A 22,514-nucleotide genomic window follows, 5' to 3' on the forward strand; every position below is an offset into this window, starting at 1 on the left:
ACTGATCATAGAGTCAAGGATCTGCAGTACCCTGACAGCTCATACTGGATAGGCCATTAGGTTACGGTAGATTAGGCTGTCAACATTGACTACTAACCCGGCAATGCATGCACAAAATTATGTTCAAGGTCTCTTTTTTCTAAACTTAATTGTCAAATGTATCACATGTCAACTTTTTTAGTCTTCAAATTATGAGTTATTATGGCCGATACCTTCATTTCTTTCTGTATCTAGTTAGGCTATTACCACCCTCAATCGAATACATCTGGGAAGGCGGACGTTTAAACAACTTTTTCTTTGTTTTACTTGATTCTTGGTTTGGTTTTGTGTTTCAAACGCCATGTCTTTTGAAGGGCTTGCATTTCACACAATATCCAAACCAAATCTATTTTCGTTCCTCCATCAGCTCCTTTGTGTCAATGTGAGAATGGAGTATTGAATCACTGCACAAAGGTACACAGCAACATCATCATGTGAGAGGACCAAAAATGCTCTATATGTGAGTAAAATGTTCTCCAAACATTTTGGTCGGTAATGGCATGTAAAAGGTTATATATATTTTATACAAATGATTACGTTGTCAAGCAACGCTGCAAATACTGTTTATCAAGCACACAGGCAAAAGACTTGCATTATACATCAGCATTTCAAGTTTAGTCTGTAATGACTATGATGACTACAGTTGCTGCTGTAGAACACTAACAAAAAGTTATACGCAGGTTAACACCAAGAAAAATGAGACTTGTATTTAGACAGCAGACTATATGAGGGCAAAGATGATGCGCCAAATTACTCAAATAGGTGGATATCTTTGTGTTGAGCATCACTACTTTGATCTAATTCCTTTTTAATGAGAAACATCCACCCAGAGGGCGATTTGTTGCAGATGAGGAGATTACTGGGAATGTTAATGGGGCTCTGTGGTGTAAGCCTCACACAACACACCCTCATAAAACAGACAGAAGAAATGGGTCACAAACAGGCGGCGTTCTTAAAGACACTCGGCTCCTCTCGGTCAGAAGCTCTGCGCGGAAAATGAGCGTGCGCCATTATTTGTTTAAATGCAAATGCAGTTTTATATTAAAAAGATAGCAAAGGTGTAATTCACTATAATCACACAACACAGCTTGTTAGTATTGCAACAGGGAGGAGGGATACATATACAGTCTTTTCATATTTACACATAAGTGACAACCAAACAAAGGAATTATAAATATCTCTTTCAGTTAACTTTACAACAGTTATATGTGACCAATAATTTGTAACATAAAAGAGCACTCTATTAAATAACTGGCATAAACCCTATCATTCACAAGGTTTGGAAACAAAGTGGTTAAATAATTCAGAAAAAATGTTCCTCTCCAGTGAGTAAAATTAATACAAACAAAATCAAAACAAATCATGAAATCCCTTTGTACAAAAGACTATACAATAAAATCAACACAATATCTTCAACACATACAAATGTTTTTTTGTTTGTTTGTTTAACTTCTCGTTATGATTTCTGTACAAGACTGACTGTTAGCAGTTTTTAAATTTGTGAATAAAAAGCAAGCAGGTTAGAGTTGCTATTGAACAGAGCACTATCTGTTTCTCTGGGCGTTTGTATGCCAACCATCAGAGAGCTTAGGTTAAGTAGCTGCCAAGACCATGAATTGGTGGCCTCAGTGCTGAGTATGTGTTTTAGCAGCGAATCAGCACAATGCTGAACTTGTTGAAGTTACTTCAAGATAACTGGTTTAGAGAACACCAACCCAGACCTGTTCACAACTCTCTACGCATATCCACAACAATTACAAAAAGTACAAAACTATGCACCATCAATGCATCAGATATATTCTTTTTTTCCTTAGAAATGAATGTCTCAATAAGTGATCAGTGGTATCATTTTAGACATGTACATAGCCCCATGTGTTTCACAGAAAGCTACAGTTGAAAACTACGTATTTCTAGAGTAGCCTACAGACACTGCAAGTGCGTGGTGCTTTACAGATTTTGAGATGGTGGATTTAGGTCAAACCAAAGAACGCCTATGACCTCTCTGAAATATAAATAACTGAAAATAAAAATGTTTGGCACTTATTCTTCATTGAGACTGCTTTCCCCGAGGACCAGTAATTGTTTCAGCTTTAATAAAATATCTCCCATTTCGTTCACGTACACCAACCACACAACACAAAAATTGAAAAACATGGTTAAAAGTTCAGGACGAGCCCAGAGTTTCTTTTGAAGAGCAAAGAGATGGAGGAGAAAAAGGCGATGTTTAAAAGATGTCCACACGCCGCTACCAGGGCTAGGTGAAGTAGTCTCTGATCATTCCTCTGCAGTATACATTATGTGTGGAGATAAAGACAGCACAGAGGCACTCTCTGAATAAGTAATCACTCTGTCCTTTGGCACTGTCATAAATACAGATACGTCCTAAGAATGGAAGCAGGATTAAGAGTTCTTTCCTTCTCTTCAATACTCCAGAAATCGACAGACCAACTCAAACATGTAAAAAAAAAAAAAAAAAAGTTCATAAATAGAGTTTGCAAAAAAGACATGGCATGAAATGAGTGTCAACCGAGAGAGAGAGCAATGTTTGTTACATAGTCCACAAGCAGATACTTTTTGTTTTTCGTTTTCAAAATGTTCAAAGAGAAAAGCAATATAATACACAACAAAGCGCTGCTTGTTTTCAAGCGGGATTCTTCTTCCTGGAGGCTCCTGGGCTAGCTCCTAACGTGTCCATGATTTCTCTTCCTCACGTTAAGCGTCCGCTCTTGCCCATACTTCAGAAAGCTTAAAAATGTAGCTCAGTCTTTTTGTCTGAAGGGGGCGACCTTGAGTCAGTTGAGGTTACAGGGAAGGGTTTGGGGCAAGGGGGGGGGGGGGGGTCGGGGGTGTGAGGGGGGTAAGCAGGACGGAGGGCCAGCATGTAGGGCCGGTTGGTCTCCAAGGAACAGCGGAAGATAGGTGTGTGTGTGTGTGTGTGTTTGAGTGTCTGTCTGAGTGGAAGTCTGTCAGTTTGTAAATTGCACAAGAATACTTGAGTATCTACCCTGCTTGGATGTGAATACATAATGTGTATGTGTGTCATGTGTGTTTGCGTATGTGTGTCATTATAAGCAGCGGAGGAATAGGAACATGTGTGTAAAAGAGGCTTGATATGTGTCTGTGTATGTGTATCTGTGTGTGTTTGTCGTACTCTGACAGGTTCCATTTGCATCAGTCATATACAATGAGAAATGGAGGGCTTTGCGACTGACTGACTGACCGACAGGTTAAGGTTGTATGATTGGTAGAAGATGCGCATGTGTTCTCGTATGCATGTATGTTCCGGCGTGTTGGGCCTGACGACGACAACGACGACAACGATGATCTTGCCGACGACCGCTGCGTCAGACCTCGCTCTCGGTGGAGGGCTTGCGGTTGGGGGCCCAGCCCGTGTCGGGGAGGTGGGTGGAGGCGTGGCGCTGTGGGGTGGTGGCGGGGACGGTGTTGATGCTGGAGCACTCCGACTGCTCCTCCTGGAGCAGCTGCTCGGTCTCCCCGTCGTCCAGCGAGGCGCTGCTGGCCTGCAGCGAGACGGTGTCGGTGCGCATGCAGGCGTGCAGCCCTCCTCCGCGGCACACCTTCAGCTGCTTCAGGTCCTCCCAGTACAGCTCCTCCCCCGAGAGCAGGCACACGCCCTCCACGATGCGGATCTTCTCCTTGGTGTAGTTGTTGTCGCAGACGCCCTGCGGGAGAAGAGGAGGAGGAGGAGGAGGAGGAGGAGGAGGAGAACACGAAAGAGGAAGAGGAGGTTAGGACGAGGATTCACTCCAACCTCCGGAGGGGAACAACGGCTAACAACGGCAAACAGAAATGAAATAAAAAAAATCACTGACACTGCATTTCCAACGGCCGTGTTAGGTAGGCAGAGTATATATTCGGCACAGCACTCAAATGATCACACTGCAAACATGCTGATTTTCTTTTTTCCAAACGGTAATTTATCTTATAAAAGTTAAGTATTCTCTCAAAGTGTGCAGAGTAAAAAGAACTCCTAAAACCTTTGGAATTTAATACCATCCATTTTCTGTTCCAACATTTCTAAGTGGGTGATTGCAGAGTTGTAGACTTAGAGGCAAAAGGAATAGATAAAGGATAGGTGGAAGGGATATGCAACGGAGTTGATATATTTAATTTGATCACACTCAACCTTCGGCACCCACACACACACACACACACACGCGTTCATGCACACACACTTGAATTAGCCAATAGTCATAATAGGTGTAAAACGCCATGCAACGTGGGCAAACAGGTGCTAAGCATCTCCGTGAGGATTGTGTGGAGCTGAATTAAATAAGTGTGGAGTTAATTCTCTGCAACATGAATGGTTGTTCATGCATTTCCTCTACCTCCTCAGTGGTTTTGGTGCAAAAGAAAAGCGGGTCAAAAGATAAAGGGAGAGAGGGAGTTGTAAGGATGAGAGAGCTGCAGTGAAGGAGAACAGAAAACAAAACGGAAAGAGATGAGCAATAACATGGAATGTTTATGTGCTTTTACAAATTATATAATACCTTATTTTGTTATTATATAATCTATTACACAGGCAAACAAACAGGAGCTAATGTATGTTTCCAAGATGGGCCATGACCATACCATACCACCCCACTACTACTGTAACTAGTTCATTTTTTAGCAGTCATCATGTTGAGGTTGGGAAGCATTAGCCAATGGATTCATTAGAATGCATCCATTTTAGACAGTTTTCCATGTTTCAGTGTCATGGTCTGGACACTCACAACAAGACGAGTCACGATTGTGTGTGAATTAGAAGCGGTACCTCTTTTTTGTATCGCAGCTGGTTGTAAATGGGTGGTTTCTGGGTGGTCTCTATTTTGACCTCTTGTGTTGAAGTCCTGTATGAGGGGTTGCTGTAGGTCAGGTTGCTCACTCCCGGGTCAGCGAACTTGGACTTTTTATGCCTAGAGATCAAAGCAATTCAAATAAAGAAAGAATACACAGTTCAGTTTTTATGACCAAAATCCAGTTATTTAAATGTGCATGGTTTGCGTAGTGCTTTTAATAATACTCACCTGTATATAATGAATGCGGCAATGAGTATAAGAATGGCCAGAATGGTCAGAGCCCCTCCAATGACATAGCTGATGTGGAGTCCCTCACCTTTAAGACAAGGCATTCGTTAGCCAACACCATACCAACAAACATCAACAAAATGGCCGAATGTGCCATGGAAGACTTGTGTTTGAAAATGGAGTTGAGTTTGTGTTTACCATGAGGAGCCGTCACCACGTTGCTCTGTATGCACCCCTCCACACTCAGGCTCTTATCTGTGCAGCTGTTTGGAGGGAGAGAGGAAGTGAGCGTGTGAGGACGTGGTGTGAGTAGTCATGGAGCTACTTCAATTATTCAGCAATTGTAGTTAGCAAAAACAGGGCATTTTGTACTTTGTTCCCAGCTTAGAATGAATAAATCACAGACACTGTTGAATTGCAATTTCCTTACTTGACCACTGGAGGTCCTCGTTGGGGCTTCTCTGTGGGGAGCTTGGGGTTCTTGGGTGCACGCGTGCTAGGGTTGCCACCACCACTAGGGGCTGCGGGCACATATCCTGAGACTTAAGCACAGATACCAAGCGTAAAGGTGACTGAATATATTACATATCTTTTTTTTCCACACTCATTTTCAGATTTTCACAGCTCATTACGACCTTGCTCCACATCAGTCATTCACACTGCCCTCCATGTTTCTCTCAAGGAGGGTCTTTCAACCCTCTAACTCTTAATAGAGCTGATTGCACTGGTGGGGCTCTCTGCCTCTAAGTGGCACTAAAGAGGCTTTAAAGAGCCAAGGACGCCAGCAGTGCATTTCCTTCATGGCCGTAATCAACGCTAAGCAAAAATAATCAGGTGGATTTTACGGGATTGAGCAAAGCTGTCTGCTAGGCTTTGACATCAGTCAAACCACGATTAACTATTCATTCAAAAATGGCAAGAACCTTAAATTAACCCATATATTGCGGTGAAATAACGGCTGCAGTGTACACAGAATGTATGTACTATACAAGACATAATATGTCTTATTCAGCGACCTTCAGGCAAAAAGTACGGCTGAATAAGTTACTCTGCTGCAGTAGCCATCTCCAGAGAGTGGCCTTGATTCAGGATGCATGAGCTCAAAGCAAAACTAAATCTGTAATGCTGATCACCTGCGCTGTTCACCTTGCTTGCTTTTCCCCAGCCCCCTGTGAGCCTATAGGAGAGCCGATTCACTGACAAGCTCAGGGCTTAAAAAGTCAGGAGGACCTCTCTGCCTGAACTTATCAGATATTTTCAAAAGCTAAAACATAATGAGCCATTTCCAAATCGTAAACAGCCTGGCCCACATCTGAGTTCTGCGATAGGGGCCTGAGAACTTTAAGCCCTGAAGGCACCATGGTTACAAAACCAGCAGGGTTATCAGATCCACTGTGGCCTGACACTAGTAAATAGCGCCTCTGGATGATGATTTCTGGCTCTCGGGGCCTGTTCTGTTGTCCTCTCTCACACTGGGCCCAGTGGTCTGTGCTCCACCTCTCCCACTGGCGTCAAACGTACAGCAGCAATTCTGCACAGCAGTACGCCGCCATCACGGGAGCAGATCGGCCCCGGGCCAATAACAACGACGTGCCAGATGACGGGTGCCAGATCTGGGCCAGATCGGTGCCAGCGCCAGTCTCTGTGTGGGCTGGTAATGGTCCGTCATACTTACTGGTTGAGCAGGGCCTGTCGTCTGGCTCATCGGGGCAGGCACACACAAAGCTGTTGATCTTGGCGAAGCACAGGTGTGTGCAGCCGCCGTTATTTACCCCGCAGTGATTGGTGCCTACGGATGGGAGAGCAGGAGAGTAGTCAAGACACGCGGACTGGAACTAGACCCAGTACAAATGGGTGGGAGGAGGGATGGGTGTCACATAGTTTTTGAGGGGAAAAAAAGAACAGATCTCAGGTTGAAAGACCAAGGCTACCAGAGAAAGAGACTCACACACAAGAGATGGTGGATTTTCCAGGGGGAATGGAAAAGGCTTCAACACAAAAGAGCACCATGCCCTCGAGAGCTTTCTCAAGGTCAAGGGCCTCTGAAACTGGGTGAATAGGAGAGAGAGAGGAGTCCTCAGAGGTGACCCAAAGGCCCCCTGCTCTTACCACTCTGCCTCTGGGGCGACACCACGATGATGTCCATCAGGCCCTCTACGTTGGCCAGCACCGTCTCCTTACTGCGGCCCGAGTGCTTATCTATGCGCTGGATGGACTTGGTCTGCCAGTCCGTCCAGTAAATCCAGCGGTCTTGCTGTGAGATGCGGGAGAAAGGAGTTAGTGGGGAGGAGACCGGCTTCAACTGGGAAGAAGGGAGGGAAAAAAAGAGGAGAGAACAAAAAAAGAGGGAGGGAGGGAGGGAGGGAGGGAGGACAGGGGATGGGTAAGGACAGGGAAGGACAACAGGAGGACAGAGGAGAGGGGGAAGGGAGGAAGAAAATGAACGTCAGAGATGGAGGGAACACAGTGAAAAAGGTATAGTGCGTTAATGGATGGATGAGAGGATGGCACAGACTGGGTGAGTGGATGAGGGAGGGAGTGAGTGAGTGAGGGAGTAACTGAAGCACAGGGTTTAAGGAGGAGGGGGTTAGACATTTAAGGGTGGGGGCAGTGAAGTGACCCCTGGATAGGTACCTGCGTCAGAGCGAAGGGGTGGGACACAGGGGTCACCAGGATCTGCCTGAGATTTCCATTCAGGTCAGAGCTCTCAATCCTGTCCAGGTGAGCGTCCACCCAGAAGATTCTGCAGACACAGAGAGTATAGGGAACACTTGGCATCTGTCCTTTGGTTCTGTGCCACTTTCAGTGTAAATATTGTAGTTGGCGTTTCAATAAAATATTGACACATTATCATGGCAGATTAAAGCCTACTAAAGTTTAACAGGACTGGACAGATTAACACCTACTAAAGTTTCATTACCATATTAAATACCACTTATCTTATATTTTCTATGAGATACAGATTCATTCTCTCACATTCTGAATGTGGAGACAACACTACAATTATGAAATTGTAATTGATTTCATTTTGCACTGTTGCACTTATTCTTGATCATTTCAGTTACCTGCGCGTGTCGTAATCTAGTGTCAGGCCATTTGGCCAGCCCAGGTCAGTGTTGATGAGGACTTTTCTCTCCGATCCATCCAGGCACGCCCGCTCAATCTTTGCAATGTGACCCCAGTCAGTCCAGAACAAATACCTGCCAAGCAAACGCCACAAAATGAATCGGCATGAGACTTCTGCTACGGTCACGTCAACACAATGGGAAACAGACGCGAGTGTCTCTGCATCAATCTCCTCACCCTTTGCTGGGAAACACCGCGATGGCCCTGGGCTCGTCCAAGCTGTTGTTGATCAGAACCTTCCTGGCGGTGCCGTCCAGACGGGCCACCTCGATCGTGTTGCGGCCGGTGTCGGTCCAGTACATGTTGCGGGCCACCCAGTCCACGGCCAGACCGTCTGTCGTTTTCAGCCCCTGGCTGATCACCGTCTCCATACCCGTTCCGTCCAAGTTGGACCGCCTGCAGAGATGAATGAAACACAGCCATGTGAAGCTACAGTGACACGCACACATCCAGTCAGTCTGGTGTGCCAGTCTGGTACTAGTCTGGCACATAGTTGCTACAGCTGCTTTACAGTATACATGGGATTTACACACTGTAAACTGGTGATGTTATATTAATTCAGAGAACGGCACTATCCTCATTGAGACCATACAGGTGGATGTGCAGTACGTGCGGTCAAGCCTTACCGGATGACGTCCAGTGAGACGTCGGTGTAGTAAAGTTTGCCGTCGACGCTGTCGTAGTCCAGCGAGATGACGTTGTGCAGCTCGGGCACCGGCACGTGCACGTCCGTGTGGTCACTGGTGTCCAGGGAGATGCGGCGCACGCTGACGCGGTTGGAGAACAGCAGGTAGGTCTCCGGGCTGTTGTCGCACGAGCGGCCGTCCGGCTTGAGCAGGATGCCGGTGGGACAGGCGCAGGACGTGCCGTTGGGCCGGGGCAGGCAGAGGTGAGAGCAGCCCCCGTTCCTCCGACTGCACTTGTTAAAGCCTGCGAACGGGACGTTAAATCACATCAGCGCGAGCGCAGACTCTCTGACACGGTAATCAATCGTGCGGTAATAATGAAATACTGTATGCTGAAAAAATCCCAAAAACTAAAATAACACATGTTGCAGAGTAATTATTTAAGCTGTAATATCCTTCCTTTACAGAAACCACACATTCAACCACATTGTAAATTCCCCTTCAAATTGGGTAAAGACTAAGTGCTTCCTGTATTATGGCAATGACACTCCACAATATAGAACAGTGTCCAAACATCCATGTGCAGCCACATGAACTTATAACTTCTGGGTCATGGTGACTCAAGACACAGAGGCACATTGTTCTCAGAATGTTTATGTCAATGGATTTAGCAGATGAGAGAGAGAGAGAGAGAGAGAGAGAGAGAGAGAGAGAGAGAGAGAGAGAGAGAGAGAGAGAGAGAGAGGGAGCAAGAGCAACAGAGAGAAAATTATTCAATTCTGGTGTGGGAAACAGAGACATAAAAATTGTTTCCAGACAATCTGCCTCTACTCTTCTGATTATACAGCCCTCTTCTCTTGGCACGGCCGAGTCTGGAGTAAAAAGGAGCGAGGGGGGAAAAAAAACGGTCTAATTTGAAACACAGCGTGTCCTGTGTAAGACCACAATGACAATAATCTGCCATCCCCCCCTCACCCTCCCCTCTCTCCCCCAGCATGTGACTTATTGCTAACTAGGAATGTCGACGGGCCTCCATCCAAAGGGAACCAATTTGTCCCCGCAATCATGTTACATCCAACTGCCTTGAAGATGACCAGCTCAATAGGGCCTTGGAAGAGGGGCTGTCAGAACGAGCCCAGTCCCGGGGACACGACCCGTGAAAATAAATGCCCTGAAGCACATTAGGAAGACAAGGGCATATTGCTCATACAGACATGGCTCTAAAATGCTGTGCGTGTATGGGCCAGTGTTGAGGGTTTGCTGAGAGGGACAAAGTCCAGTTGTGATTCGTAAAAACGGGAGTGTTTAAGAGGAGGTCCCGCTGCGAGAGGTCAAACTCACGAGGGACGTCGGAGTTCCTGCAGAAGGAAATGGGGAAGCAGGGCTGAACACTGTCCTCAGATTGCTTCTGTGGTCGTCTTTTTATGTTTCAGTTAAATTACGAGAGAGAATTCCACAGCGCTGGCCAAGCGGTCTCACAAGAGCAGGGGACTGCAGTTGGAGGAAAAGCCGTTCAAAATGAGAACTCATTTACGCCCCTAGATGGCAGTGTTGCACTACAGTCGACAGACCAGACCAGACCATCTCTAGACATTGCAGACCACCTCTGCAACATCACTGCCCCATTTGAGCAAATAGAAATTCTAAGATGTACAGTACTTTACCTGAAGGGCCAAATAGTCTTTTCAGTGTTCAAACACATTAATATTTATAGCAATTGGGTGGGTCTGTCTGCTGCTCTGTCTGTCTGAGCCTCTGTGAATTGGCTCAAATAGCTCAGAAACTACTGGTTCGATTTTCTCGATCCCCCTACTTGATCATTTAGATGAGTATCAGGATTCTGGAATGTTTCTCACTTTCCTTAACCTGCCAAGATAGGAATGAGGGTCTGCTGTCACCAGTGCTTTAGTTTTATGAGAAATGGCCATTCGCCACCCTGAATATATCTCACACTCACACTCTCTTCTTCTGACAGTTCACACTGAGACAAAAATGGAATCCAACAAATCAGGCCAAAACACCGTTTCAACACGTTTCGTAAAAGACGAATCACATTCCTAATGTCTATTGGCAGCAATCACTCACCTAGAGGCCTCTCGCGGTCCACAGCCTGGATGTCCATGAGTCCAGGCAGGTTGGACCTGACGGTGATGGTGTTGGTGCCAGTGGTCTTGTCCGCTCGCTGGATGCTGCGGCTCTGCCAGTCGGTCCAGTAGATGTGCGGGCCGAGGAGGGTCAGTCCGTACGGGTGCTGGACCGGCGAGACCAGGATGCGACGGTTGAGGCCATTGAGGTCGGCCACCTCAATGCGCTGAAAGGAGAAAAAAGGAAAAAAAACAGATCTGAACCACTGACACGACATTATCTGCAGTTGCTACAGTATCCCATCTTTTCCCCCATAACTCCTTCTATGCATGGTATTCTTTTTTGGAAGGTTGAAAAAGGTCTCTCTGTTTCTAATTATCATTATGTCTGTCAGGAGTTCTGGAACAGGCTCCGTCTCTGCTGGAATCCTCGGTGTGTTGCTGGGGCTTTCCAGACGTCACTGTGTGTGTGAGTGTGAGGGGCACGTCAACTCTTTCAGCACACACTGTCTCCTGTCCTGTCGGGCGCCTTACCTCAGTGTGGGCGTCGGCCCACAGGAGCTGAGCACCGGCCTTGTCTATGGCCAGGCCGTTGGGCCAGCCCAGGTTGTTGCTGATGAGAACCACCCGGTCAGAGCCGTCCATCCCTGACCTCTCCAGCTTAGCGTGCTCCCCCCAGTCAGTCCAGTACATGTACCTGAAGAAGTGGAGAGGACACCAAGCCCACTCAGTTAGTCAATTACAGCTGTACGTGGAGTATAGACGAAGGAAGACATTGGCTGTCTCTCAAACTGCCTACTTGCACACTTCAAATACTTAATTGAAGTATATAGTGCAGATATTGGGACAATACTAACCATCGAAAAGTGGGCACTACACTACAAGTAACTGCTCTGTGCACACTGGCAGTGTACTGACGGAAGTATGCAGTTTGAGACACAGCCATAGTGAAGGATCTAGTGAGGAGAACATCAGACAGCACTGCTGAATCGCTATGCTAATCTGACACTGCTGCTGGAGGCTAGAAGGAAGGAACTCACCCCATCTCATGGTAGAGAGCGATAGCGCGGGGACTGTCCAGGTTCTGCCACACCAGGACTTTGCGCATGGAGCCGTCCAGATTAGCCGCTTCGATGCGATTGGTGCCGGTGTCTGTCCAATAAATCTTGCGGCCCAGGGAGTCCACTGCCAGCCCATCCGTCGTCATGAGCCCTGAGGTGGACACTCTCGTCAGACTCAGGCGCATTCATCATGATTATGTTTGTTTTATTCAACTTTGCGGGGGTAAATGACAGAGACGCTAGTCATTTGTTTAGATTAAGAGTGCACAACGACATTCCCTCATTATGCTCCTTCCCTGTGTGTCTGTAAAATAATCTCATTTTTCAAAATTGCTTGCAGACAAATGCCATTATAATCGACTCGCTTTAAATTATAACAGGGGGACATAATTATAGCAGACAGGCCTTTCATCAGGGGGCTTTTCTCTCTCACCAGTCGCAATGATGTCCTCCTGGCCTGTCCCGTTGATGTTGGCTCTGCTGATTTTCTTCAGTGTGCTGTCTGACCAATACACTTTACCTGCAACAAAGGACACATGACTTTAATCTTATGTCTCTAAAACAAAACAAAAAAATTATCTGAACACGTCAGACTGCTTGAATCTGGGTCACGTACCCTCTTTAGGGTCCACTCCAATGGCGATGGTGTTCTTCATGGAGCCGTTGACAGCCAAGACCACATCTGCAAAGTAGGGGATGTCCAGAGAGACCATACGGATATCTGTGCGCCGGGCGAAGATCAGGAAGCTGCTCATTCCTGCAAGGACAAAAGGGAGGACTCGACATCAACAGCAGATATTTCCAATACTTTTGGTCGAGGTGGAATGTCCAGAGCAACTGTGCTTGATAAAGCACGCCACATGTCCTGGAGCACAATGAAGCAAAGGCGACCAAGATACATTTTATCACCTTGTTTGAACTGAAAGAGAGCGGATTAAGCAACTAATGCACATCCATAATGTCACGGTGCATTTTACAAGCCACGGACAGCTGAGGACGGGGTCCACTGGTGGAAGAATTGCAGGCATCAAAGGGGTGCCCAGGATCACTACTTAACCCTGAGAGATCCAGGGAGAATGTATGGGGGTTGGATTTCAAAGGGCCTGCTGTGTTCTTTCAGCGAAGGCAATAAGGTAGGCTATGGAAAATGCTCCTGTGTTACTCTCTAGAGTTTAAGACACAGCTGGTAACTAGGTCAAAGGTCAACGGAACATTTTTTTTGGAGATGGCAGAGGTTTGTGCATCCTACTATCAGTCAGTGATGCGGTGTCATTCTGGAACATCATATGTTAAACCAATCAGCTAGGATTTCTCACGGGATTACGGACTTCAACATTGTCGTTTCTATGCACTTACCATGTGCACAGGTCTTGCCATCCACCTGGAGGTTGATGCCAGTGGGACAGGCACAACTGGAGCCTTTAGGGGGGGGAGCCAGGAGACAGAGGTGACTACAGCCTCCGTTATTCACAGAGCACGGGGTCCGCACTACACCACAGACGAGACATAGACAAATACAGAGATCGGTCAATAAACAAACAAACAAACAGGACGGTTTTCGCAGCACATGCAAAACAAACAAGACAAAGATCCTGCAACTGATGGACTATATACACAGCACAGCACACTAGCAATGCCAGCTCTTAAAAGTGTATTTTGGGTCCGTGTTCGTAACCGTGGCATCAGAACCCCTGCACAGTACTATAGGTCAACCCTTCAAACCTCCCTTACATGGAACTAGTTCTCCATCTGCAGAGAGGGGTTGTGGGGAGGGCAGTGAGCGACTGAGGCAGTCGAATGTCACAACAACTCTCGACCACAGGGCCCCCGGGGCCAGAGGGGGGACCCCATACATCACAGAGATCAGCCTGGTATGAGCCCCTAGGTGTTCTCTACCAGAGTCACACAGGCCTGGGATCAGTTTACCATGACCCTAATCCCCTGAGTGAAAAGGCCCAACACTGGATACACTCCTTGTCATGACATAGCCAGGAGGTGATGAGGTCACTTAGAAAAGTAAATATGCTCACACATGCCACAAACTGTTTATCAGTTGCATATACCGGTATGTACTGTAACTAGCCTGAACACACGCGCGCGCACAAGCACACACACACACACACACGCACGCACACACACACACACACAATGAAAATATGTATACACATACACACAAAACATAAACTTTACTTCATACTCAATCTTGAAGCCCTTGGCTACTCAAACTCAAGTGATGCAAGTGTGTAAGGACTGCTGTGCTGTGCAGTCATTACTTCCCTGAAGAGGACTTTTCCGCGCCTACAGTGACAGCACCACCCACTTAGAGGCAGGAAATCAATTGAACACGGACCACAAATCCATTGTCAGTAGGGTCTCGGATGATAACGGAACACTGCATAAAATACTGCAGTATTGATTACAGCAACGACAATTATAGAGTGCTGTCCAATGACCGAAACAATATACTTCTATCATTCCCATCTCCTCCAACTCAACTCCGAAGGCACCATGTGTTTGAATTCAACCGGGTTCTACAACATTTCCCACCTGATGAACGATGGTGGTGGAACATGTGGATGTCCATGAGGTTCTCAAGGTTCTCTACAAGAGTGGCGCGTTCCAGACCCGTGAGCTTGTTGGCACTCTGGATGCTCTTGGAATGCCAGTCCGTCCAGTATATCTTGTCCTCGTGCAGAGTCAAGCCAAAGGGGTGTGGGAGCTGGGTGCTGATTAATATCTGTAAAGGGTTTTTGAGAAAGTCGGTATGAGGAAATGACACACCTGATGGCACGCTTAGATGTTTTAGTAAACACTGCATACTGTACTAGAGAAGGAACTAAGCCAAAATACACAGACGCTTTCAGTCATCTGAAAAAAAAAAGGATTTGTACCTGTCTGTCAGAGCCGTCGAAGTTGCCATACTCTATGGTCTTCATGCCAGCGTCGGCCCAGTACAGCCTCTCGGTCTGGTAGTCGATGGCCAAGCCGTTGGGCCACGTCAGATTGGAGGCAATGATGACGACGCGATTGGACGCGTCCATTCCAGCCCGCTCGATTTTCGGGTTGGATCCCCAATCAGTCCAGTACATCAACCTGGGCAAACATTACCAAGTCATTACATGGGCTGTTAGTCCAAAGCATGAGTCACATCTCTCAGATTAATGCTTGCACAAGACAGCCTTTCTCAAAGCTAAAAACCTAATGCAACATAAATCATTTATTCCCCTCAAACTGGGTGACTAACTTTCTCCCACTAACTTGGTGAGTTTGGAAAACATAGCTAATTGCTCCTTCTCCCCAGCGTGTGCTCAGAGACACAGCCAGAGCTGCTCAACCCTCCCCTCCCTTCCCAGGTCCCTCACTTACCCTCCTATGGGATCCACCACAATGTCCCTCGGGCGATCCAGATTCTCCCAAATTAGCACGGTGCGCATGCTGCCGTCTGCGTTGGAAACCTCGATCCTGTCTGTGCCTGAGACCCAGCGGAAGAGCAGAGCAGAGCAGGGCTCAATTACTCCCACAGAGCAGTAATTATCCAGAGAACAACACACCATTACTTTCTATTTGTCAGCTATTTACTACTCAAACACAGACACGGGCCCCTACCTGCGTCGGTCCAGTACAGTTTGTGAGTCACCCAATCAATGGCCAGGCCGGCAGGGCTCTCGAGGCTGGTGTCAACCACAACCTGAGGTGAAGTTCATCAAAATGTATTAGCCTTTTCAACACCGTTAATCACATTGCATAAGAACCGCTATACAAAGCCATGACACAGTACGGTACATACTGCACTTTAGCAATTTTGGCTATAGGGGGCGATGTTTTCCAAATTTGCTTTGCTGTCATGAGGCCGCTAAATGACCAGTGTGGACGAACGATAATGTAGGTGCGTTAACGGAGATGACAGCAAAGCTATTTAACGGTAGCAGCTGCTGCCTTGTGTTATTCGCTCACTGACCTCCTGCTTGGAGCCGTCCCACAGCGCTCGGTTTATTGAGTCTGTGGTGACGTCTGTCCAGTAGATGTGCCCGTCGCTGGAGTCCCAGTCCAGCGCCACGGCGTTGCGGACATCTGCCAGTTTAATGACAACGTCAGACATGTCCTCGGTGTCAAAGCTGATCCGACGGATGTCCGTCCTTCGGGCAAAAAGCAGGAACTTGTCAAGACCTGATCAAAGACCAAAGGTCTCTTGTCAGTCTTCTAACAATAGGGTCATTCATCACAGCAACACAGACACAACACAGTACAACGCCAGCTACTGTAATAGCAAACATTCCTCTACTATACAGGTTCAACTAGAATTAGAATGTAGTTTTACATGTCAGCATTCTATCCTTACAAAGCCTTAGTACAAACACATGTTTAAAAACATACTGTATACATTTTTAACAAATGAAATGCACTTAAATGTGGAAGACAACAACATTGTTTTTATCTCTACATCATTTCTACTACACTCTATACACATATAGAAAGATAAAAATGGATATTATTTATCCCAAGGAAAATTTAGGCAAAGATCTTGAAAAAAATTGTCTGGGCACTGAAATGATCTTAAAACTCACTCAGGGCACAGTTATGGTTGTCCACCATCTTGAAGCCTGTTGGGCAGGCACAGGTGTAAGTCTTGTTGCCAGGGAGACACAGGTGACTGCAGCCTCCATTGCTGTTTCCACAACGATTTTGCCCACCTGGAGATGACAGGAGAGAAAATAAAAAAACACACCACGCCACGGGAGCTACATCTGCACTGCCGTCTGTCTCCACAACCACAGCAGACTCACGCTGGGATCGGCCAGACCAGCTCAAAACAAGTTCTGCTTGGGCATGTGGAGCAAAAGCAGAGAAGCGTGCGTGTGTGTGTGTGCGTGCGTGTGTGTGTGTGTGTGTGTGTGTGTGTGTGTGTATGTGCGCGCGCGTGCGTGTGTCAGACCTGCTGGCTGTCTCTGTGGGTGCAGCGTGTGGATGTCCATGGGGAAGTGCAGCTTGTTGCGGATGATTTCCTGGCCCTTCCCGGTGAACTTGTTGGCGCTGTTGATGCTCTTGGTGTGCCAGTCTGTCCAGTAGAGGCTGTCCTCAAACACCGTGATGGCAAACGGATGAGGGAGGCCTAGAGATGTGCCGGCCAAGTGAAGAGGAAAACAAGAAAAGAACATCAAGAACGGGGGGAGTGAGAGAAGGAGAGAGAAAAAAACAACAACAACAGTTTCTTGTGTGACTAAGAGAGGGAAAAAAAATAGCACCACACAATTTGGCATCATATCTCACACACAGTTTTCCACACGGCCTGGCTTGGCCAGCGCTGGTGCCTCACCCGCAATCTAAATTAATAGGCGCTTTATGAATTAGCCTGCTTCTGATTAGCCTTGTTTTCTGCTATTGAAAGCAGCACGGAGGATTAATTGCTAATGTTATTGGGACCGTTTTTCTGGGAAGAGAGGTGTCCGTGGACGACTTCCAGCCTTTGCGACTTCGCTACGTCGTTCCATTTATTAGCTCTTGTCAAGGGTTCGGAGTCGGGCCGCCCCACAACCCCCGAGCTGCTGAGTAAGCAGTGGCGACGGAGGGGAGAATGTGTTTGTCGGAGCGCAATTGTGCTTAGGCAGAGAGACTGTGGTCGGGTGGCATTGAGTTGCAATGCACCATTGGCTTTCCCCACCCCGTGTTTTCCTCTGCGAGTCGGCTGTGGGCGCCAGAGGGGTCCAATAGCCTCTCTCCATTTCTAGTTTCACTGTCTGTAGTGTTTTTTGGGGCTTTGGGGAAAAAGCGGATTGTTGGCTTTTCTTGGCTGCATCATATTCAACTTAACTGCAGGCATCCTTGTTAAATCAGACAACTAAATTCCACAGGAGTAATGAACGCTCCTTCAGAGTAAATGAGATATTATCTACTGTATGGTGGCATCTTATCACTCATCAACACATTAACCAACCGTCATGTGTTTTTATTCTCTTGTGCTTTGTTGTATTGTGTGTGTGTGTGTGTGTGTGTGTGTGTGTGTGTGTGTGTGTGTGTGTGTGTGTGTGTGTGTGTGATGTCGGTGTCTCTTCTCACCCCTCTACCACCCCACCCTCCTGACAGCTGGGCCAGCAGCTGCATGAGACACATGGGGGTCTCTGTCTCCTGCCCTGCTTCCGCTTGAGCCCCTCCCACCCCTACCCCCCATCAGCACCCCCCCCCCCTCACCCTCCTCCCCCCGGGACCTCCACAGCCCTCCCACAGCCATCAGGTGCCCAAGTCTCCTGCCCCAGTCCCACCCATCCTCCCCATCAACCCCTCTCTCCCACAGACTAATGTCCTCTAAAAGTTGTCAAAGGTGACAGCCTAGCCACACACACACACACACACACACACACTTTGTCCCCCCTGTTGTTTAAGTAAACAGTGAGGCCTGACAAAGAGAGGTCAACCCAATTAGACCCTCTTATCTATAGAGCACACATTATGAAAGGCCATTATTGCCACATCCACTTGTCAGTGTCCATCTTAAAGAGTCTTAAGGAGCCTCTCCATGCCTCTTCCTTCTAGACGCTTCTCCCACTCAGCAAGCAATCCATCCAGCCACTCTGGTCACCTTTTATTACCCTCCTTCCTTGCTCTCTCTCTCACTCTCTCACTCTCTCACTCTCTCACTCTCTCACTCTCTCACTCTCTCACTCTCACTCTCTCTATCTCCTTCTGTTTTTTCTCTCTCGTTGCCTAAGTAGCCTTAGTGGTCAGTCTGAGTTTATGCTGCAGGACAGTGGGTCATTGTTGGGCCACAGTGTTTTGCACCTCAGGAGATTCCTGATTCTAGCCGGGGCGGAAGAAACGGATGAAACCAAAACGGCCTCTCTCCAGCCTCACCGGCACTCCCCAGTGGTTTTCCAAGCGCCTCTCCCGCGCCTCGCCTGTTTAATTTGTGTCTGCCGAGCAGGAATTCTCTCGCCGCTGAGACGGAATGCTAGGGCGGAATGCCATGCTGGAATGCTGCTCTGGTGGTGCATGGCTTGCGCTCTGCCCATAAACAAACCCCAGTGAAAAAAAGCTTTCATCCCGCATCGGGTTTCCCAGAATTCCCCGGGCTCCAATAAGCTAATAGATCTGGGGCTGGCTCGGCTCGGGACTCTCCTCGGAGAATCCGCGGGGTCCGACGCAAACTCCCTCCACCTCCACCTCGCAGCCAGGCCTGCCATCACCATTCCTGCCTGGACTTGAGCGATGAGATTTACGGGGACTTCACCAGTGTTTTTCTTTTCTTTTTTACGAGAGCTCAGCGGCACCAGGCGGCACAACGTTCAGCTGGGTTAGAGGGGCCTCCCCAGTATGGCAGCAGCACCAGTGGGGCCTTCCTCATTTGGCTCCATCACACACACACACACACACACACACCCTCTCACTCTCTGTCTCTTTCTCTCTCTCTCTCCACCCCCTCTTTCTTGCTCACTGAGGCAGCACAAAGGAAAGCCTGGCACAAGCGCTCCTCTCTGGCTGACACAAATTTAATTTCCTCTCCTCCGACTTTTATTTGGACGGGACCTTTTTTTTCAGGGGCCTGGGTTTTGTCTAACGCAGGTAACCAGAGGCGCTCGGCGGTGGCGGTGGCGGTGCCAGAGGGACTGGGCCTGAGAGGAGTCTGGACTAAAAAGGGACCGGGACAAAAGTGTGTGGAACGAGAGCTGTACCTAAAGAGCAACTCCACTAGAATACGTATGGCATTGGGCTTGGGAATGGAGGCGGTCATTTACATATCACTTGGCAGCATAAGGTGCTGTGTCCACCAAACACGTTTTTTTGCGCCGACGGCGACAATTTTCAATATAAAGTCTACAGCGCTGAGCGCCCTCGGCGGAAAAAAGCTCTCAGCGCTGACCGTTTTTTACCGCAGCGCTCAGAGCGCTCAAAGTTGAAATCTGTTCAACTTTTAGAACAGCGCCGGGCTCGTCAATGTCACTTCTCGTTATAAACCGTCTCTGGTTTTGGTAACTTAGCAACAATAAACATTTTGCGCCGAGAAAAGGAGGTTGAGGGCGTTCTGGCCGTAAAAAAACGCGCTTGGTGGACACAGCACCTAACGCTAGAGGCTACCGGTCCTAATTGACTATGCTTTAGGGCCACTTTAGATGAAATGGCTGAATGGCCAAACCTGAATTAAGAGTATAGAGTCCGGCCCACCCGGTCATGGTGTGTACCTTGGCTAATGACCGCCTTCCGGTTCTGTCCGTCCAGATCGGACCGTTCGATGACGTGGTGCTTGGCGTCCACCCAGTAGATGCGGCTACTGGCGTAGTCGATGGTCAGTCCGTTGGGCCAGAAGAGGTGAGTGTCGGCGATGATTTTGCGATTTGAGCCGTCCATGTTGGCGTACTCTATGCGCGGAGTGTTTCCCCAGTCGGTCCAGTAGATTTTCCTGGAGGGGGAAGAGTTCAGAGTTCAGAGTTCAGAGCAGGAATAATGGATATGAATAACGATATGAATAACGATTTAAAAAGCATCCACACAGAGATGTTCACACATACAGAGACACATACGATACAGGGTTAGTGAACGCTACATGGTGACATATACATGTACATGGCACAGTACCAGTACCAATAGTACGAGAAAAGGCCCATGAGTGTGGTGGGCAACAGAATGGTCAAAGTGGCTAATGGCTCTCACCCCTCAATAGGGTGAAGGGCAATAGCCCGGGGCTTCTCCATGCTCTGCCACAGGAGGACCTTCCGGTGGGTTCCGTCCAGATTGGCCACCTCGATGCGTGATGTCCCCGAGTCCGTCCAGTATAGTTTATCATGAATCCAATCGATGGCCAGACCACCTAGAGCGAAGGGAGACTCCAGTTACAGCACTTTAGATTATATAATTCCAGCTAAAAATACTGTCTCATTTCCTCTAACTGAACTGCTGAAGACAGAAAATATATATCTAAGGAAGTGTTCTGAATGTCAGACATCCTCTAGAGACCCCATCATGCAGGTTTGTTTGCTTTTACACATAGCACTGTTTGGAACAAGGAGGGATATGAGCCATGCTCCAACAGTCATGCGGTTATATTGACCACAGCGGTAGGGTACCTGGACTCTCCAGTCCGGTGGACACCACCTCCTCCACGTTGCTGCCGTTCAGGTTGGCCTTCATGATGCGGTCCAGGGTGACGTCGGACCAGAAGACCAGCTCCTTGTTGTGGTGGAAGTCCAGCGCGATGGCGTTCTCCAGGTTGTTCAGCAGCAGCGTGTACTCCGAGCGGTGGGGCAGAACCTGCCGGATGTCGATGCGGTTGGCAAACAGCAGAACCGGCTCCGGACCTGGAGGAGGAGATGGAGGAGATCGGTTGAAGGCGGGGTCGGGGGACGAGGAACGAAGGGGGCCGTGGGAAGGACAGGGGTTGAGGGTTATTTGGGGGGCGAAACCGAAAGCCAACTCCAAACATCTCAAAGACTAGCAGCCAAAATAAAACACGGGTGCCGCCATTCGGATGACCCGCAGGTGAAACAAAACATGGCAGGAGGCTGACCAGGGGCCGAACATCAATATGCTGCACACGGCTTTCCGGAGTGATATACTGACAGCACAGCCCACGTGAACCTTACGATTTAATCCGGAACAGACACCCGTCAGCTTGACCCCTCCCTCTATAACCTGACCTCAACCTCCGACATACACCCCCCCCCCCCCCCCCCCCTGTCGAGGCTTCACGGCGGGGGGAGGGATACAGTTGTGCTCAGACATCAAGCGTGTTTTCAAACACTCGGGGGCTGCTAAGGTAACTGTGGAAAGTGCAAGACGAGAGGGTGGGGGGGGGGGGGGGGGGATGGGGGTTGTGGGGGGGTCGGTGAGTTTGTCAGGCCGATGTCTTCACTCACCCAGTGCTTTGCAGCTGCGCTTGTCGGGCCTCAGCTCGTAGCCCTGGACACACCAGCACTGGAAGCCGCCCTCCGTGTTGGTGCAGCCCTGGCTGCAGTAGCCTTCCTCCGCACACTCATCCACGTCTACAGAGAGTGACCACAAACAAGAGAGGGGGAGGAGGGGGAGGAGGAGGGGAGGAGGGAGGAGGAGGGATGGGGGGGGGAGGAGGGGAGCAAGAAAAATAAATACACGACATTAATAGAGCTAGTCAAGTCAATACAGCAAATCTGAGCTACTTAACTGTTCCCTGACATACTACTGATTAGACTAGACATACCACATTTTCACTCACCACCACAACACAAGAGCTATGTAACTATGTGTGTGTGTGTATGTGTGTGTGAGTGCGTGCCTGTGTGTGTGAGTGCGTGCCTGTGTGTGTGCATGTGTGCCAGTGTGTATGAGAGAAAGAGCTAGACAAAAACAGGGTTGGGGTTTTTGTGTGTGTGTGTGTGTGAGTGTGTGTGTGTGTGTGTCTGGCAGCATTCCTCAATAGTAAGGTCAGGGACATTCCTGTGACACCCTCTGGAGGGACTCAGCCCCTCCGTGGGCCGGGCGAACAGGCGAGCGCAGGAGCACAGGGCAGCAAAACAGCACCACCGAGCAGCAGCCTGCCTTGCCTGCCTGCCTGCCTGCCTGCCTGCCTGCCTGTGTGTGTGTGTG

General features: G+C 48.3%; 1 protein-coding gene across 2 annotated transcripts in view; it reads right to left on the bottom strand.

Annotated features, from left to right (window-relative positions):
* Positions 1–647: 647 nt before the first annotated feature.
* lrp4 (low density lipoprotein receptor-related protein 4) overlaps positions 648–22,514 on the bottom strand; it is a 93,070-nt gene continuing 71,203 nt past the window's right edge. Inside the window, exons 11-38 of one of the 2 annotated variants that reach the window (XM_062549964.1) lie at positions 21,809–21,934; positions 21,020–21,250; positions 20,607–20,763; positions 20,138–20,355; positions 16,900–17,076; positions 16,532–16,657; positions 15,925–16,133; positions 15,573–15,654; positions 15,333–15,438; positions 14,858–15,059; positions 14,514–14,703; positions 13,323–13,454; positions 12,583–12,723; positions 12,400–12,486; positions 11,946–12,117; positions 11,440–11,602; positions 10,907–11,132; positions 8,822–9,125; positions 8,373–8,591; positions 8,135–8,269; positions 7,704–7,812; positions 7,179–7,323; positions 6,745–6,858; positions 5,500–5,611; positions 5,268–5,332; positions 5,070–5,157; positions 4,817–4,958; positions 648–3,722 (exon numbers count right to left, since the gene is read on the bottom strand). In XM_062549964.1, coding sequence (XP_062405948.1) covers positions 3,384–3,722; positions 4,817–4,958; positions 5,070–5,157; positions 5,268–5,332; positions 5,500–5,611; positions 6,745–6,858; positions 7,179–7,323; positions 7,704–7,812; positions 8,135–8,269; positions 8,373–8,591; positions 8,822–9,125; positions 10,907–11,132; positions 11,440–11,602; positions 11,946–12,117; positions 12,400–12,486; positions 12,583–12,723; positions 13,323–13,454; positions 14,514–14,703; positions 14,858–15,059; positions 15,333–15,438; positions 15,573–15,654; positions 15,925–16,133; positions 16,532–16,657; positions 16,900–17,076; positions 20,138–20,355; positions 20,607–20,763; positions 21,020–21,250; positions 21,809–21,934 — 4,517 coding nt within the window. In that variant the 3' untranslated portion in view covers positions 648–3,383. Of the gene's footprint in view, positions 3,723–4,816; positions 4,959–5,069; positions 5,158–5,267; positions 5,333–5,499; positions 5,612–6,744; positions 6,859–7,178; positions 7,372–7,703; positions 7,813–8,134; positions 8,270–8,372; positions 8,592–8,821; positions 9,126–10,906; positions 11,133–11,439; positions 11,603–11,945; positions 12,118–12,399; positions 12,487–12,582; positions 12,724–13,322; positions 13,455–14,513; positions 14,704–14,857; positions 15,060–15,332; positions 15,439–15,572; positions 15,655–15,924; positions 16,134–16,531; positions 16,658–16,899; positions 17,077–20,137; positions 20,356–20,606; positions 20,764–21,019; positions 21,251–21,808; positions 21,935–22,514 lie in introns of both variants that reach the window. The other variant, XM_062549963.1, reaches the window with a different exon arrangement.

This window comes from Sardina pilchardus, chromosome 11 (assembly GCF_963854185.1).
Source record: "Sardina pilchardus chromosome 11, fSarPil1.1, whole genome shotgun sequence".
In the NCBI taxonomy this organism is placed as follows: Eukaryota; Metazoa; Chordata; class Actinopteri; order Clupeiformes; family Clupeidae; genus Sardina; species Sardina pilchardus.